Source organism: Drosophila willistoni (assembly GCF_018902025.1).
Source record: "Drosophila willistoni isolate 14030-0811.24 chromosome 2L unlocalized genomic scaffold, UCI_dwil_1.1 Seg168, whole genome shotgun sequence".
Taxonomy (NCBI): domain Eukaryota; kingdom Metazoa; phylum Arthropoda; class Insecta; order Diptera; family Drosophilidae; genus Drosophila; species Drosophila willistoni.
The window spans coordinates 7,276,377-7,295,120 of NW_025814047.1; the positions used below are offsets into that span (position 1 = coordinate 7,276,377).

The 18,744-nt window shown below is 37.2% G+C and overlaps 1 protein-coding gene across 1 annotated transcript in view; it reads left to right on the forward strand.

The window, feature by feature from the left end:
- Positions 1–1,906: 1,906 nt before the first annotated feature.
- The window catches only part of LOC6652448 (homeobox protein orthopedia), a 30,125-nt gene continuing 13,287 nt past the window's right edge, over positions 1,907–18,744 (forward strand). Inside the window, exons 1-4 of the mRNA XM_023181215.2 lie at positions 1,907–2,164; positions 2,356–2,611; positions 12,087–12,403; positions 12,940–13,095. Of these exons, the coding sequence (XP_023036983.1) occupies positions 2,581–2,611; positions 12,087–12,403; positions 12,940–13,095 (504 nt within the window). The 5' untranslated portion in view covers positions 1,907–2,164; positions 2,356–2,580. The remainder of the gene's footprint in view (positions 2,165–2,355; positions 2,612–12,086; positions 12,404–12,939; positions 13,096–18,744) is intronic.

Sequence of the window (18,744 nt, forward strand, 5' to 3'; positions counted from 1 at the left end):
TAGTTTTATGACGATTTAGGAGTTGCAATTTAGTTGAATTAAAAGATCTTGGTCCAGCCCCCTTGCCAAAATTATCTGACTTGGCTCAAAGAGAATGGAGATGCAGCCTCGATTGTAATTACACATCGAACTTATTTGGAAACCAAAGTAAAGACCTGGGTGCACACTGTACAGTCATCATCATGGCTGACAAATTGATATTTCTTTTGAACGTTGTGGCCCCCTCCCCGACACCCCTTTCCAGTTTTACTTGTATTTGATTTTTTATTTGCTGTACAGACACTTTATTGTGGTCTTTCTGCTTTGAGTTTTCAATTAACGCCCCGCGTTCATATCTCATACATGTACATACATATGTATGTATGTATGTGTGTATCCAAGAAATGGAAAGAGAGAAAAAAACACTGATAAAAAAAAGAAGAAAGGTAGATGATGTTTGAATGTAGTATAAAGTGTAGCCAGTTTCATGAGTGGCGGCTTGGTCATGACGGAATATGATGGAGAGAATATCAAAAAAGGAAGGTAAAGGGCCTCGCTGCTGTTGCTGTCCCTTTGAATTGCGCGGTTGCCATGACATTTCGTTCATTTCGTTCTGCCGGGGACATTCTTTGTCTGGCTAATTCGACATTTGTGCAGCATGCAAAATATTATCAAATTCCAGCGAATAAGGGGAAGAAACTAATAAACGACAACAGGTGAACAGGCGAGCGAGCGACCGACCGACTGGCACGTGGCAAATATAGATAGAGAAATAAAGCCACGCGCTTCTCGGCTGCTCTGGCAACATGAAAAGCTGAAAATTCCACAATTTTCCACCACCATGGATGCCACAGAAAACCCAAACAAAACTTAAAAGAAACAAATGTTTAATAAAACTATCTGTCCAGGAAAACAAGTTTCATCGCTTGAGCTTGTTCTATGCTTTGATTATTTTTTTCTTACAGTGTATAGGGTCAAGTTTCTCGATTATCGATAGATCCAGCAAGGACCCTGCTGCAAAATCGCTATCGAAATCCTTACAGCCAGCTGTTATGCTACTGTGAAGAAGTTTTTAGCATCAGCCAATCAGCAGGCTGGAAAGATTGAACAGCCAATCAGCGGTGAGGAATGGGCCAAATGGCTTTCAGAGCAGTCAGAGGTTAGAGCGAGTCAGCTAGTGCAACCAATTGCGTCCATTATGGCCGCATACATACACATGTATATATTGTTGTTCTCTTCTCCTTTTGGGCAAATCAATGCAAAAGAGATAACCCACACAGGCCAGATAACACGACACTGAGGCGGCTTACTACCCGTCGATTGTTGTCTAAGGGGGGGTGGGCATGCAGGGGGTGCAGTTGGTTCATTGAAGGCATTGTCAGTGCGCAGGGCAGGTTGTTGTTCTTATCATCGTCATCATCATCATCGTCATCATCCCCATGATGACTTCTTCATCATCGCGACGACGACAATGATGATGATGATGATGGCGGAGTCGATTCGGTTTTGATTTTGATTTTTTCGCACTTGCTTTCAAATGCAAGCGAGTCCGCTAAGGAAGCGTTACGCGGTTTTCCGTTCCATTCCGTTCCCGTCGCCAATTCAGAGCAATTCACAGCAAACTGAATAGAAATTTTTGTGAAATGAATGTGAGATGCCGTCGCCAAAACAAAATACAAAACAACTAAAAATATGCAAAAATATAACATGAAAGATAAACAAGTGAAATTGTGTGATCCCGAAAGTAAAATCAATTAACTAACAAAGAAAGTAACTTAAGGTCAGCCGCACCTGTAACAAAAAATTAAACCTACATACATAAGTGTATTGAGGACTGTGTTCAGCTGTCAGTTGGTCAAACATTTCATCAATAAACGATACAACTTCCGTTTTATTGCGTGTTGTCAGTGTGTGTGTGCGTGTGTGTGTGTGTGTGTTGGAGTGAGCATGTGTGTGTGTGTGTTGCGTGCCAAGAAGGAAACTTTTCAACTTCCGGCCAAGTGACTTCGATTTAATTTCTTTGGCTTTTTTATGGTCAAGGCATTTAATTAATTTTTACTATGGCAATTTGATTGCCTTTGTCATCGTCGTCGTCTGGACTTAATCTGCAGTCTGAGACACCGCCCCCAAACACCCGCCTCAATTCTCCAGCCTCAATAGCCAACTTGGGTGAGGGGAAACCAAGGTAAGTGGCAGGCAATAAAAGTGTTGTAAGAATCAAGACATTTTGCGGTTATTGAAAGGGAAATGTTTTTGGTTTGCTTATAGATTTAGACCTCAAGACAAGGGGAGTGAGAGGGAATTAAATGAAAACATTTCGAATTGCCGTCGCTTTGAATATACATATATGCTAAACGATTTAAATCCAACTTTCAGATATCAATTGAGGCTAACTAGCCCCGATCTGATTCGCTCAGAATGTAATTATACTTTGGAGAATGTTCTGAGAACACACTGTGATAGACGAAAAAGTATACGAAACTTGCAAAGAGAAACGGGAATCAACTAAATAAAATCAATTCAATCTAATTGAATTTTGTCACAAGAAGCCAAAACACAGACAAACTGTCGACTTTATCGATACGAAACTTTTCGGCAAACATGCTGAACAATCTTGGGGCCAATGTGCTGGGTAAGTATTTATTTATATTTATTTTATTTATATGTAAATATGAGAGGATGAGAGAGAGGAAGAGGAAGATAGAGATGAAGGCGAGAGAGAGGGACACAGAGGTGGTTAAATGTCGTAATTAAGATCGGCAAGTGAATTACGCTAATATATAATAATATGTGTATTAAACCATCAGCTCTGGCTATAATTAAACTAATTTCTTTGGCATACGTTCCGAGTAGTAGTTACTTCCGATTGCCGATTGCCTTTGAGCCCGATTGATTCTGCTAAATGGCCTATAATTGAGCCGTCTAAACAGTTGGCGCTTGGTGTCGCATGCATTTAGCAATAATTAAGTTGTATATTTAACTAACTCGGCGCTTCTCATCATCATCACCAGCAAGTTGGAGCCTCAGGTTTAGCATCGACATCGACATCATCATCATTGATGAGTGGGTGCGGGTTGGGATTGGAATCGCTTGGACTGACTGTGTGTTAATTGCCATAATTGCTCTTTTAAATATGCCGCAAATTGTGCTGTAAATTACATTTGTACATTGTACACATAATTATCAAAGTATATACATATATGTATGTAAATACACATATATTTATATCAAAATGTACATTCGAATTCATTCACATTAATGTAATCGCTTTTTTCTACCACATTGTTGATAATTTTTCAAGTACTTTCAATTTTGGCAATCAATTTTTGTAGCCAACGACTAAAGCAAGGGCAAGGGCAATCAGCCAACTGCACTTTTCTGCAACTGCCAACATGAGAAATTTATGTTGCGCGGCATTTTTTTTATTCAATTTTTATCAACCATTCACTTGCACCCACTCTATCTCTCTCTCTCACACACACACACACTCATGCCCTGTTGTTTCTCAAAGTAATTAATTACTTTTATTAATTTATTGCCATTTTTCATACACAAGTTTTCTCTGCTCCTGCTGCTGCTGTTGGTGCACAACACTGCGTATACTCAATGCATTTTTCCCATAGTAATTCCCACACAATTGCAAATATTCGCAGGGAACACACATATTTCATTTTATTGCCAATACAAACAAAAGAATCGAATCAAAACCAATGACAACAATAAGCGAATAGTTTTGAATTTATTTACTTTATTTCAAAAATTATTTTTTATGCGAAATGGAATCGTAATTTTATCAATAAAAATTGGCTTTTCTATGGATAGATATTTAGTTTAGTTTAAAGTTCATATTTTGGTCAATTTTTGAGGAGTCTCAAATAAAGAATATCTAAATATGTATATAGATATACATATGTATATAATACTTAATACTTTTTATTTGTATTTCTAATACATCTTTATTTATTTTCTAAAACAGAATTAAATTAATTGTTAACTATTGAATCATTTAAGTATTTGAAAAGCAAATACGCCTATTGCGTTAATCTGGCTTTTTATCTTACAGGGAAATTTAAAATTCGAAATTAATTTGAAATATATTGTAGCTTTAATTACTCACATTAAGAGAGCTTTTAAGTATAATAAATGGCGCTATATTCCATATTTGGATATTTTATTGAAATATTAAAATATTTACACACAAAGTTCAAAAATTGAATACTTAAGCTTTTAAATAATTTCCATTCTTTATTCGAATATTGTGGATGAATCCTAGTGATGAATGATTCATAATCGTTAAGAGCATTTTAAAAACAAGAATGTCTCAATATAATCATTGAGTCTTTAAGCCAATAGTCTCCAATTTGTTTAGATCTAGCTAAATTTGCTCAAAATCGAAAGACCTTTCATTTCAATACCAAGGATCTTCCAGGACTTTTAAGTGTCAATTCATCAATCATTAAAGCTAGAAATTTATAAAAGTTTCCATGTTTATACTTAACGAAATAAATTTTCCAATTGATCAAATAAAACTATATGATAACTGGCTTAAAGCAGTAAACTAGTCAATATAAGTATTAGAAAAGTTTCGAGAACGTTTTCAATCACCAGTCGATTTCATATCTAAGTGCTTTTAGAATATGGAATCGCATTTGATTATTCTAAGGTAATATATGGTCTTGAGAGCAACTCAGTTGATAGCGAATAAAATATGTAAATTTCTTAAATATAGAAACGAAAGCAAAGATCAATTCCGATTTCCATAAATTTATTTGGCATGTAAATTTTAAATTGACCAATTTTAATTAGGAAGAACTCAAAATTTTTTATTGTGGTAAAAGAAAGACAAGAGGCAGCTTAGCTACTTAAGGATTGGAATAAAATAAAATATCAAAGAAGCTAACTTCGGCTATGCCGAAGTTTATATACCCTTGCAGTATACTTGGCAATAATATTTTTCCTTTTTGAAATTTCTTTCCCTGCAACTCAATTCATCAATACACAAACAAAATATTATTTCTCTTTTTACCACAAGTTTTTCTTCTTCCATCATTTTCTAAGCAAAGCACGGCACGCATACACATACAGTTCATGTAGCGTTGCGTCTGTGTGTGTATGCGTGTGCTCTGTTGATTTGATGATGGCAGTAGTAGGCAGCAAGCAGCGCTGCCGGCAGCGTTTGAACCGATTTATATTGACTGTAACTTGTGTTCTATTTATCGGATCAGATTCAAATTTTGGGATCTGAGATTTTATATCTATTACTATCATATTGGTAAATTTCATGGGGATACTCCAATTTTTGCAAAAATGTTTCTTCTAGAGCTATATGATATAGTGGTCCGATCCCAAAGATTTTCATACTTTATCTCACCCGGGTAAAAAAAAGGTCCCAAAAAAAATTTCATCCCGATAGCTCTTAAGATGGCTGAGTAAAACGCGTACGCACCGACGGACAGACGGTCAGACGGACAGACGGACATGGCTATATCGACTTAGCTTCTCATGCTGATCAAGAATATATATACTTTATGGGGTCGGAAACGTCTCCTTCTGTGCGTTACAAACATCTGACCAATTTTATAATACCCTCTGCAAGGGTATAAAAACGGTTGAGGAGAAGAGAATGTGGTCGAATTAAAACAATGGGAACTTCTTTGAATTTAATCGATAACCAAAATCACTTTATTAAAATCGACAAGTTTGATGAAATATGACTACAAAAAAGTTTACAAAATGTCACTTGGTCAGAACTATTAATTATATAGCGTAAAATTAATTCAACTAAACAGGTTCTCAAGGAAAAATGTTGTCTTATTTGATTGAACAATATGTACTTTAGAGGTAGTTGCTGAAATTTTCATCTTTCATATCTTAAAGTTTCACTGATTTGCCCAGTGAATCAAAGTTATACTTACCTAAGAGATCTAATGGATCACAGTTCCATATGCAAGTTCATTCGAGGCACATTTTCTGTCGATTTTTTTGTGCTGAATTAATATTTTGGTTTTGTTTTTGGTTTCTTTTCCTATTTGTGTTAAGGCCATAAATTTCAATGTTTCGCATTGCGCCTCCTATACAAAAAATAATCCTTTTTTGAAATCCTTTTGCTAGCTTTTTCACCACAAAGTCTGGCCATAATAAATTTCCTAAGCCTTTTCGGAGTCCGCCACCACATAAACAACAAAAAAACTATGCAAAGAAGAAGAGAAGAGAACAGAAGGGCAAAATTTGCATATTGAGGTTTTTCCAAAAGGGAAGGGAGCCGATTGGAGCTTGGGGCTTGGGCTCAGACTTGCCACAATTAAGAACAATTTACAGGCGCAAAAAAGGAAATACAAAACAGCTCTCTCTCTCTCTCTCTCTCTCTGTGTGTCTCTTTTGCTCCATCTCTATCTTTCTGAGTCATTTAATTTGCATATTCTGCAAATGTCGCGAAAAACTTAAATCGCATTTTATTAACATTTCGAGGGAAAGCAGAGAAGGGCAACAATTTTATATACCTCGGATTAATTAAATTAATTTCATGATTGCATTTGTAATTTAAGCAGACTTTGCCTAGCATTTCGCCCCCTCTCTTTCTCAGCTATTTGGCCCCTCGTTCTCTTTCTTCCTCGCCGTGCAATGGCATTTTTGCGGTATTCTGCGCTAGTGAAATATGTGCCTATTGCCCTCTACCCTCTACTATCCCCTACCTCACCGCCAATCCATGGCCCACCTCTTTTGAAAACCGTTTGTATCGAAATGTTTTGCGGTTGCTGCTGAATTCAGTTCCATGTTTTGCGGTTTACAACCAACCAACCAATGAACCAACCATCCAGACTGCCAGCCCGGCCTAAAAACCGCACAATTTCCAAATTTCAATAATTATGCACAGTGTGCATGCATCTGACGACCCATAGAGATAGCTGGATAGCTGGGATTCTGGGTGCCCAGATAGAGACAGAGCGAGAGAGAGAGTCAGAGAGAGAGATAGGCCTTTAGGCCCATATATTTTGTGGCTCACACGATATTTTGCATTTCGCGCACGAAAAACAGACACAAACTGATTTGTGCAAATTGTGCAAATTGCTTGCGCGATAAATTCATGTTTGCCAATTTTAATTAATTAATCGCTTTGTGCGGTTTTCAGTTCGTTCGTTACGTTTCGTTTCGAAACTAAAATGGCCGTTTCCCATGCGTTCTAATTCACGTTTCTGCAAATACTGGACGGTGTGTAGTTGTGTGTGTGTGTGTGTGTGTGTGTGTGTGTGTGTTGTGCTTTGGACCGAAGCAAATTAGGTGCGCATATGTATATGATTGATTCGAATGTTATCACTATAATGATGATTATGCTTATGATGGTGTCCAATTAGACAACATTAGACCCACTGAAATAAACATGGCCATCAAACATTTCAGCCAACTGATTTGGACAAAAATGTTTCATCTCTCCCTTTAAAAATGAGTGGATTTTTCCAATCCGATGACATCGAATTAATTCGTCATCCATCTCCGAACTCTATGATTACTAACTCAAATCTGATGAATGCATCAAATAAACTTAATCAATTGTGGGCCTTAAATTATGGTAAACAATACAGTAAGAGGAAGAGCATCCTATTTGGTTTAATTAAAGTTTCCATATGAATTAAAAAGGACCGCTGAAGCCTTCTTACTTTCCCTCCTACTTCTCTTTTTGTTATGGTATTTATAAAAGAATTCAAATTCATTCAAATAGAGTAGGTAATCAATTCAACCATCACCCAGCCTTACAGTCAGGGACTAAATCTCTTACTTGCCAATTTAGAAACTAAACTGGTCCATAATAGATATATGTGTCTTACTTCAGAGAGCTTATTATCTCCTTTTGAAGTTTTGGCTTGGCCCAGATTCGCTTCTATTACTTATAATAAAAATCCTTGTAAAACTAAAATATTAAAAGTAAAAGCAGAAATTGGTGTTAAAATGTAAATGTGAATATATTTCTACATCAATTTTTTACACTCGTTATATACATAGATAGATGTAAGATAATAACCTAAAAACTATATTTTACCATTTAAATAACCTAGAAACTATATTTTACCATTTGAATTACAAGAGTTTTGATATCCGAGACCGAATTTAATCGCCAACATCTACACCGAAATCCGAAAATGAGTTAAGATATGAGTCTAAAACAAACTGTGAATCTACATATTCACATGATAAAGTCAATATTCAAATGCAATAGAGAGGTTTAATTTTTCAATTGTCTCAAAAGAATTTGAAAATTTGTTGTATGACTTGAAAAATGGTTCAAGATCTTTATACAAAACTCGAAAGATCTAGATTTAATATCAAGTTCTTGTGGAGTTGCGTAATACGCTTGTGAAGTAACGTCTCTTTGGCCAGTGAAAATAAATATATAGTAAGCAGACATTTGATATTTTCATATTTATGTGTTACAACTGTAAAAACATTCAAGTTAGACGAACTGGAGAGCAAGATTGAGCCAGGGGGAAACGAATGAACGATAGAGGAGATAGTGAGAGAGGAGTGCGATTTCGAGAAGTGGCGTTATTTTTGTGAAACCCCCCAAACCGACCGAAGTAAAAGCCAAAACGTGATTTCGGTGGGAAACAGAAGGAAGGCAGGCAAAAAGTAAGATAAGTCCGGACCCACTGGGCATTGGCACAGTTGAATGTTAAAAGTCGCACTTCTTTGGAGTATTTGAGATGTTGCCATCGAGCGTGAATTCGAGAGATGAGTTGATGATGAGTTTGAGGCTATGGCTTCAGTCGTATCTGTAGTCACTGATGGTAGTGGCTGCAAGATGGAAGTAGATACATAGCACCTAACACCGCGCCTTAAATTTACTAATCACGAGCGGAGTGGCTCAAGTCTGGGTCGGTCGGGTTTCTGGCTTCTGCGTAATGCTCTAAAAATATGATGATGATGATGATGATGATGACAGGAGCCGGAGTGGCAGCAGTGAGCACTCAATCAAGTTACAGTTACAACCTGCCACTGGTTGCAAGCTAAGACATACCTTTCCCCTCGTCTTGTTTGTTTGACAAACGCATAGATTGCACTTCTACTTCTGATGATGACGAGGATGGAGCTTGGGGCGAGTAACAATTGGGGACGGATTGCTTACTACTACTACTACTATGACTACCAAAAGGGAGGGAAAAATTTGCTAATGAACAGTAGCCGCTCTGGGTGTATGTGTAAAAATTAGCACTTTACTGGTAACGCTTTAAAAGCGAGTGAACTGTGCAACAACAACATACACACACACACACATACATACATACACATATGTATATCAGATATGGGCGGGAATGTCGTTGAAAAGCGTTTTTTTTTTCTTCTTCACTTGGATTTGTTGATGTTTAATTTGGATTTTTATGTGGCGTCAGCAGCCAACAAGCAAAACTTCTAACTAAATGGCAAGGTGGAGATAAAAAAGAAACCTGTTGATTGGCCTGCATTGCCAACGACATGGCCAGCAGCAACATCACGAGCAGCAGCAGCAGCAATCTCTCCTTGTGAAGTTACCGAAATTTTAACAAGTCCATTTCGAAACAATAAAAATCATTGAAAGCCTTGTTTGTCTTACACATCAAAGGCAACTGACCGCACAGAACAGAACAGAAGTAAAACTGATCTCACTGACAATGAGTCTCAAATAATTTCCCCCTTTTATGATTTTCTTTGGGTTTTTGCTTTCAATGGAAATTGCACACTTTTCCGCCTACACACCTTCACTTTGGCACACACACAGACTGAGAAATCGCAGAGTTGTGCATAATTAAATGAGTATCATGACAACATCGACAGGTGACATGGAGGAGACGCAACAGTAGTAGGTGGTGGTGGGGGGGAGGAGGTGGAGGAGGAGGAGGGGTAGGGGTGGGCATCCCGAAAAGGTTATTGTATGGAGAGGCAAGAGTTCGCATCAACTGGCGATGAGTAAATGTTTAACTTGTAGCAGAGTCGAATAAAAAACAACAACAGAGAAGAAAAAGAGTTCGAGTCAGTCAGTCAGTCAGATAGACAGACAGACACGGACTGAGATATTGAGTCTCTCTCACACGTATATGTTAAAAATTCCAAGAGATGAGGTCTCCGAGCGTTTGAGCCTCCGACTTCGACATCGACAACGACAACGACGACGGCAACGGAGATGAGGCACTAGCCCAGTCAACCCACTCCATTGGCAACGGCAACAACAAATGTTTGTATTTGATGTTGTTGTAACAAGTAGTAGTCCCTGTTGTTGTTGTACAACCAAAGCGTACGTTACATAGAGGGTTAAAAATTGAGAAAATGAAAAAAAAAAAGGGGTTAGCATTCGAAATGTATCTGTATCTCCTGCCATTGCATTTGTATCCGTATCTGTTACTGTATTTGTGTTCGTGCGTTGTATCGCACCTCAGTTGAGATTCAGCTCTCTCTCTCTCTCTCTCACTTGTTTTGTTACTGTTTTTGGCATCTTTTTTTTCGTTGTTTTTTGAATGACAGGTTGTTGAAAAATTCAATTCAATCCGATCGCCGCAGTTAGTTCGGTTTGAGCAATACGCAACATCGTTCGTTATTTTGTCCGCACTAACACAATTCGGTGACGACAATAGAAATTGTCTTTATACGCATATATAGCATATATATACATACCTATATATACGTATCGGAAAATCAATTTTAGTGAGTGTGGGAGTGCACGATAAATAGTGAAATTTCAACACAAACATCTCAATAATTTAAATAATTTATAAAAGAAACAACAATTTAACTCAGTCATGACCTTGTCAAAACCCAAGGAAAAATAAGAAACAAACTCCCAAAAATAATTAATTTTAACTACATTTTATTCAAAAGATAAAAAAGTTATATTATAAGTGAAACTCAAACAAATTAATGGAATGATTAATCATTGAAAAAATGTTTAAAGAGCGTCACTAAAAAAACTTTATCATAGTGTTTATGTCTTTTAGGATTTAGTATATATGTATACATATATATATGTACACATATATTTTTGGGCACTAGAAGTATAAACATTTTATTTATAAAGCGAATTGCCATTAAAAGGTTTAAAGGATCAAATTAGAAACTAAAATCTGCTCAAGTGCTCTTAGCTCTTCAAACATAAGCTGAAGAAATTTTTTTCCATTAAAATCGACAAAATATTTTAGAAATAATAAGTTAAGTAAAGGTGATTGCTCTTGTGTTTAACAGAAATTCAATATTATTTAGTTAATCACATCTTGAATTTTCAACTTAAATAGAAGACGATTGTTATCATTGTATATTTTATGACTTACAAGTTTACATTTAATGATAAGTCCCCTCTGAAAACAAAAAGTGTGATTTCTTTCTCATTTCATGAATATATTTCGTTTACTCCTCGTTAACCCTCTTCAAGGCAAACAATTTACTTGTATTTTATATTAAAAAAGCTGTATTATTAAATATACAATTGGAATCTTCTTCTATTAACTAATTTTAACAAGTAAAAAACTTTTGTTTGCCAGTCACCAAAAGGCGAAAAGCCTTCACGGTTCTTAATTTTAGCCTCTTGTTTTGACTATTTGCTGAGCTTGAAGTCTTTGCCTTTTGTTTGTTTAACATATTAAACAATTTGAACAAAAAAAGTTAGTGTATTTTAAATGTAAACAATGAATATAATTCCTTTTTTTTTTAATTTAAAATTCACTTTAACAAGTTACTGACTTAATACTAAATTGTAAGGCCGATAATAAGAATAAACAAAGTGTGGAAAATGGCTTAGTAACAGATAAGGTTTAGGTTTTCTTTTGAGTATCAATACATTCTGATTTCTTCTCTTGTTTTAGGCCAATGAAAATTGTTTACATTTTTGTCTTTTGTTATATAAATATTTGTAAATTACATTGAAACATAAAAAGTTCACACCAATATAAACATAATTTGGGCAGATAAAATCTAAAAGCATCTTTAGAGCCCGCAAAAGGCCTCAAGTGAATAATAAAGGGATTGAAGATCGGTTTGGGATTAAGGCTATATACATAGTTAAGATTCTATTTGAGTTGCTTTTCTCGTTTTTAGTTTTCCTTGATAAATTTTCACTTAATCTAATGCTATGAAATCATCATCTTTGTTAGGCCCCAAGGATTGTGATTTACCCAAGGCAGCGTTAACCGCTTTGCATGCTGGCGTTAATAGTTTTGGCCAATTGCCTGGTGCTCCAAATATAGCCGATCTTGGCGGTGCTGGTGGTGGTCCAGGCGGCGGCGGCGGCGGTGGTGGTGGTGCTGGTGGTGGCCCTAGTATTGGCGGTGTGGCACGACTTCATATCACTGGCAGTTTATGCGATAGTTCCAATCCTTTATCTGCCGCTGGCAGCAATCACAACACCAACAACAACAATAACAACAGCAACAACAACAACAATAACAACAACATGCAGCAACAGGATCAGGTGAGAATATATGTTGGCAAACCAGCATTATAATCAAGTTCTACTAAATCATCGGCCTTAGTATGAATATTTGCTAAAACTATTTTTCAATAATCCATGTTCTTTTCGATGTTTTTTCCACTCCTTTCAACGAAAACCAAAAAAAAAAAAATAAAATAAAATATAAACTATATACAAATACAAACCAAAAACCCAATTCGATCTCAAAAATAATCCAAATCCAAAAATGTGAATGTGTGTGTATTGAATTGTGTAATGAATCAATTAAATGTGCAATGAATAATATCAATAATTAATAATCAAAAAAAAAAAAAAAAAGTAAGTGTGATTTGATTTTTCTCCATATGTAGACCATAGAAACTCTATTGTACTTCTAATCTGTAACCCTGTAACCCTGTTCTTAATTAGATATATACTTATTATTAGTTTGTAGTAGTTCGTTATAGTTTGAATGTTGGATATTAGTGTTGTAGGCCAACTGTTTTAGCCCAATCCCGTCATGATCTCTTCTCTTTCTCTCTCTCTATCTGTTGCAGCATCTGGACAAAAACAAACAGAAACGCCATCGCACCCGTTTCACCCCGGCCCAGTTGAACGAACTTGAGCGATGCTTCTCCAAGACCCATTATCCGGATATATTTATGCGCGAGGAGATTGCCATGCGCATTGGCCTAACCGAGTCCCGGGTCCAGGTGAGTCCTTTAGCCCTTTTTGTCGAGAAACTTTGCTGCGGCTTTGTTTTCGCGGTTTTCTGCATCGCTGATTAGCTGTCCGTCCTAATCGAACTAAGTGAACCTCCATGTGGCATGTGCAATGACAGTTTGGCAGCAGTTTCAGTCAGCCTGCGACATGACATTTTAACTGATGTTGCACAAAACCGCCAAATCGACAAAAGATTCAAAGATACGAGAATGAGAGTAGCTAATACCTCATGAACTCAACTGGACAGTTAAAATGTGGTTTAGAACCAATGGGAAATCCAGACCTTAACCCATCGATGTGGTTAGATGCTTCAAAAGACACATCCTTAGTTAGTTAAAGAGACTCACGTTATCTAAAAATTACCAATTTTAGTTAGTTCAATGAAATGGATACATATTTGGGTTTAATTGAGGACTTGTTCATGCTTTTGTCTTTATTATATTCTCTCTTACAAAATCAAAGTTGTAGTCATAAGACCTGAAACTTACAATCTATTTGAATTGCGAATTCTTTCCTTCGAGTCATTTATAATAAACAAAACTAATGGGGGATAAAACAAAAAATATTTATGGACACATGTGTGCTGAAAATAAGAAGATGCTAAAAGGGCCTAAATTGATTTTGACAGGAATTCTGTGAATTGTAGTTGAAAAGTTTATAAAATCCGTTTCGAATTGCATTCTTTTTGTTTATATTGATATTCGTGTTCCCAAAAATTAAATCAGACTGGAATATCATAGTAAAGTTTCTCTGTTTCTTTCTCAGCTTTAATTCAGAGCACAACAGTTAATGGAAAGCCCATTTGAGTCCTGAGCTGAAAGAGAAGGCGCGACGGAGTATTTAAGCGACCAAAAATTATACTTTATTAAAGCACATAAAGTCAAATTTAGATGGTGTTGCCAGTCCCCGCAGTACTCTCAGTCCGTCTCACTCTCTCTCTCTCTCTCTCTCTTTCTTCCTCTTGTGGACTTATGACTGCCGCTGTCGGTGTAAAAGTTTGCCGCATCCAAACAAACACACACACAGACACACTCGCACTCACACTCACACTCATACATATAAAGTGAATGTGTGGGCATTATCCTTTTGTGGCTTGCTCTAGCTTCCTGGTTGACTGCCACTGCCATTATCCTGCTGTTCGGCTTGATGTCTCCTCCCCATTCTGAATCTCACTTCTGCTCCTTTTCTTTGGGAGGGAGGTGCCTGGCGGGGGCGGGTTTTGTTTATGCGACAATCGAATTTACTGCTTCATTAAATTTGTGTTTAAGCTTCCGTTTCCTGTTGAGGCAGAGAATTCTAACCTGCCCCCTCGATTCGCTCTCTCTGTGTGTGTGTGCGAGTGTGTGTGTGGCAAAATTTTGCTTCATTGGTTTTGGCTAAAACTATGCATTGCGAGAATTGTTTTGCGGTTTTAAATGAATGCCAAAACTTTTGTCCTCAGGAATTATTTGCCTGCCAAACAATTAGCCAAATGCCAGAGCAAAAAATAAATCAAAGGATAGAATGTGGGGGATAGAACTATTGCCTACTTTCAGGTGACACCTCCGTTGAATAATGATGATGATGAAGATGAGGAGGAGAAGAAGAATGAGGAGTGGCAGGGTGATGCTTCTGTTGCTCTGATGGTGGGCTGCCCTGCCGGATATTCTACTTTGATAAATTGTTTTAATAATTGCGTATCAGTGTTGGCTGTTAATGTTTTTTCCCGCCCCACCCCCTCGCCCACCCCTAACCGACTGTCGAGGTAGGACAATGCCAAATGATGCAGGTGAAGCGGACTGAATGAAGAGCCAAGGGCAAGGGCACGAGGATAATGCATGTGGTGCCCGTTTTCCTTTCTCTTTTTTTCCGGTTTGGGGTGTGTTTTTCGTCCGTTTTTCCTGCCATTAACACGCTATAATGTTTGATTTTTCGTTGTTGCTGTTGGCGGCTTAGTGGAATGTCAGCCCATGTTGGATTAGTTTTCGGGATTGTCTTGTTAAAACAAATTAGCATATAAATTAAGTTCGGGCCTGCTGTTCGCCCACTCTCGCTCTCAATCTCAGTGTCACTTGCTCTCTTTATTCGCCTGAAATTTATTGGGAATTTTTAGGTTTAGCGAAAGTGTTGCAAATCTTGTCCAACTTTCATTTAATATGCACACACACGTCTGGCCCTAAATCAATCTACAAGGATTTCAGGCTAATGACGGCATAAAGACAGGGCTCCAGCTCAATTTTCTGCCCCAACTCCCCGAGTTGCCCCCAAAGAGGATGTTAGGCATATTAACACGAAAATCAAGTCACAAAGCCAAGGCAAGTGAAGAAAGGGGAGAATCTTTCTGCCCGCCTCTACCCCCCTCTCTCTCTCTCTCTCTCTCTGGATGGCAAGTCATGTACATAAGTTATGAATCTCACGTAGCCCAAAAGAGCAAAACGAGCAGTCAGTAAGCAGTTCTTTGGATATAAAAACTCATTCTCACACGCAAACACAAACACAAACACAAATACAAATATAATTTAATAAAATAAAAGAACTAGGCAGACTTTCCTCCCCCTCCAATCCGACTATCCGCTTAGTTAAGTCTAATCGCATTCTTTCGGGCAAATTAAAAGCCAAAAGGAAGCAAGGACTTTGGCTTATACCCCGGGAGGACAATTGTTAATTTGTATTTTCACAGCTGGCAATTGACAATTTGCCTGACCGCCACCCATGGCTATGGACAATATGTTTGTCACTTACAATTTCTCTCAACACAGCGGAACACGTGAACGACTCAGCAGGAGATGGTAGATGGCAGGCGGTGGCAGGATTCCCAGGACTTTCCGCATTACCAGGGTGAAGAAATGTCCCACAAAATTGACTTATCATGATTTTACACTCTCTCTCTTTCATTGGGCCTTTTGTTTGGTCTGGGGAATGTTTTGCATTTATTGGTTTGTTTATTAAATTTGTGTTTTTGTTGCACATTAAACGGGTGTACAGCAAGGCGTAGGGCGTGGCACTGGCACGACGGCCAAGCACGTGCCAACAAACTGTGTGCCCTAAATGAATTTTTCACTTGATTAATTTGCCTGGCAACTCGGCCAATTCTCACAATGGCAACCCAAAAGAGTAACAATTACATCGGATCAAAAGGACAACTACATTCACGCGTTGGGGTAAAGTTAAAAATATAAATTTTATGGAGATAACCACTTAGTTACCTGTCAAAGGATTCTATTTTTAGAATCCTTGCAACCTTGAAAATATGTGCGGTGACGCAGTTTTAGTTATAGTTTTCATCTTTAGGAAAGTATTATACAATTATCGGTGTCACCTCTTTATACCATGCACCCATAGGGTGAAATGTCATATTATAGTCGCCAAAATGTGTGTAACAGGCAGAAGGAAGCTTCTCCGACCCCATAAAGTACATATATATAATCTTGATCGGGTCAGGCCCAGTCGATTTAGCCATGTTCGTCAGTCCGCCTGTCCGTATGAACACCTAGATCTCGGAGACTGTAAGAGCTAGAGTCAACAAATTTGGCACTTAGACTCCTGTAATACCTACGGTGTTCCAGTTTTTATACCATACACCCATAGGGTGAAATGGTATATTAAAGTCGCCAAAATGTATGTAACAGGCAGAAGGAAGCATCTCCGACCCCACAAAGTATATATATTCTTGATCAGGATCAAAAACCGAGTCGATCTAGCCATGTCCGTCTGTCCGTCCGTCTGTCCGTCCGTCCGTCTGTCCGTATGAACACCTAGATCTCGGAGACTGTAAGAGCTAGAGCCACCAAATTTGGTATGTAGACTCGTGTAGTATGTAGAGTGATCAAGTTTATTTCAAATTTTTGCCACGCCCCTTTCCGCCCCCGCAATTTAAAAAAAGCGTTTATCTCAAAAACTATTCCAGCTAGAGACACCATATTTGGTATGTATATTTGCTTAGTAAATGCACACATTTTGTATGTATAAAAATTTTGCCACGCCCTTTTCCGCCCCCGTAATTTCAAAAACTTGATTATCTCCCGTATTTAATACTAATATTTAGCAAAATACCAAATTTGATCAAAATCGGACAAAAAACAGTCGAGTTATGCATATAAACGTTTTTCCATAAGGCCGGAGTTGGCCGTTGGCTGGTGGGGGCGCTAGGGTGCTCGTATGATTGAGTGAGCGAGATACTAAGATATGCTTGTAAGAAGCATGTGAAAATGCATTTGTTTAATAAAGTTGAAATATTTGCTTTACTGGTGTATGGTATACCTAAGTCGGCGAGACGACTTACTTACTTCATTTTTTTTCCAAATTTTACCACGCTCACTTCCGCCACCGAAAATGAAATAAAACTGATTTTCTCGAAAGCTAGAACCACCAAATTTGGTGTGTAGATTTGTTTAGTATGCGTGCAGATTATTGATATTTAACATTTTTGCCACGCCTACTTTCGCCTCCAGAATCTAGAAAACACCGATTGCCTGCAACTTTTTGATTATCGAATTCAGCACACTAATGAGTCTCATTAATATCTACCAACCTACCGAATTTCATTAAAATCGGATTAGAAACATTGAAAATATACGTAAAAACGAGTTTTACTAGGCGTTCCATAAGCCCGGAGTTGGCCGTAGGCTAGGGGCGGCGCTAGAGTGCTCGTTTGTTTTTGTGAGGTTGAGCGAGATAGCATGTGGTATGAGGCGAATTTCAAAGACATACATTTGTTGTTCAAAATATGAAATATTTTTCACCATGTCGGCGAGACGACTTACTTACTTCATTATAACTGCTTTCAATTAATTCCATCTCATTATAATCAAGTCGTTTTGACAAGTCCCACACACTAAGTAACAGATATTATTTGTATGTTCATCTCAGAGGTAAAAAGAACTGTGATAAAGCAAAATAAATAAAAAATTTGAAAGCAAAAGAATTATAAGAAAGAACCGAATATCACGGTTTTAATTCAAAAATGATAAGTACTTACAAATAAGAATCGTTTTGTTTTTTCATTTTGACTTAATCGAATACATTCACAATCAATTAGTCAGTACTCAATATTTGTTCTAGTTCTAGTTTCGTTTCCAAACATATTCTTTAAGTCATTGTAATTGGATTTGACTTGACTCTACAGTCTATATTACATTTTCTACATTAAGCTTTAAATATTGTTTCAGTACTTTTGGTTTGACTTGGTAATAAGTAAAAAGAAGTATTCAGCCGAAGGACCCAACAGCTTTTACTCCCTGGTTGTCTTATATTTTACAAATACAAATTGACTCGCTAAAATAACTTAAACTATATTTCCAAAAGGCTTATGCTTTTGATAGAGATGAAGTCGTGAATAAAATCACAAACCTCAAATATAATTGTCATTAATAAATGCATGTTTGACGACTGTCTTTCTTTGCAAGTAATTAAAAAATTATTTGCTCACTTGCAATTGTTGTGAATGAATAATTAACTGTAGCGAATTGACTGCCTTGACACTTATCACTGAGTAATTAGTTAATTGTAAGGTTGGTCGATGAACATTTTTATTTAAGTCAGTTGAGAAACAGTTGTGGTTTCCAAATTGGCCCAATTATTGGTTTTTTGAAATTCATAAGAATTTCATGAAGTTGAAATGGCAAAAGCGAATTTCAACTGAAAGCAAATGAGGACAGCGA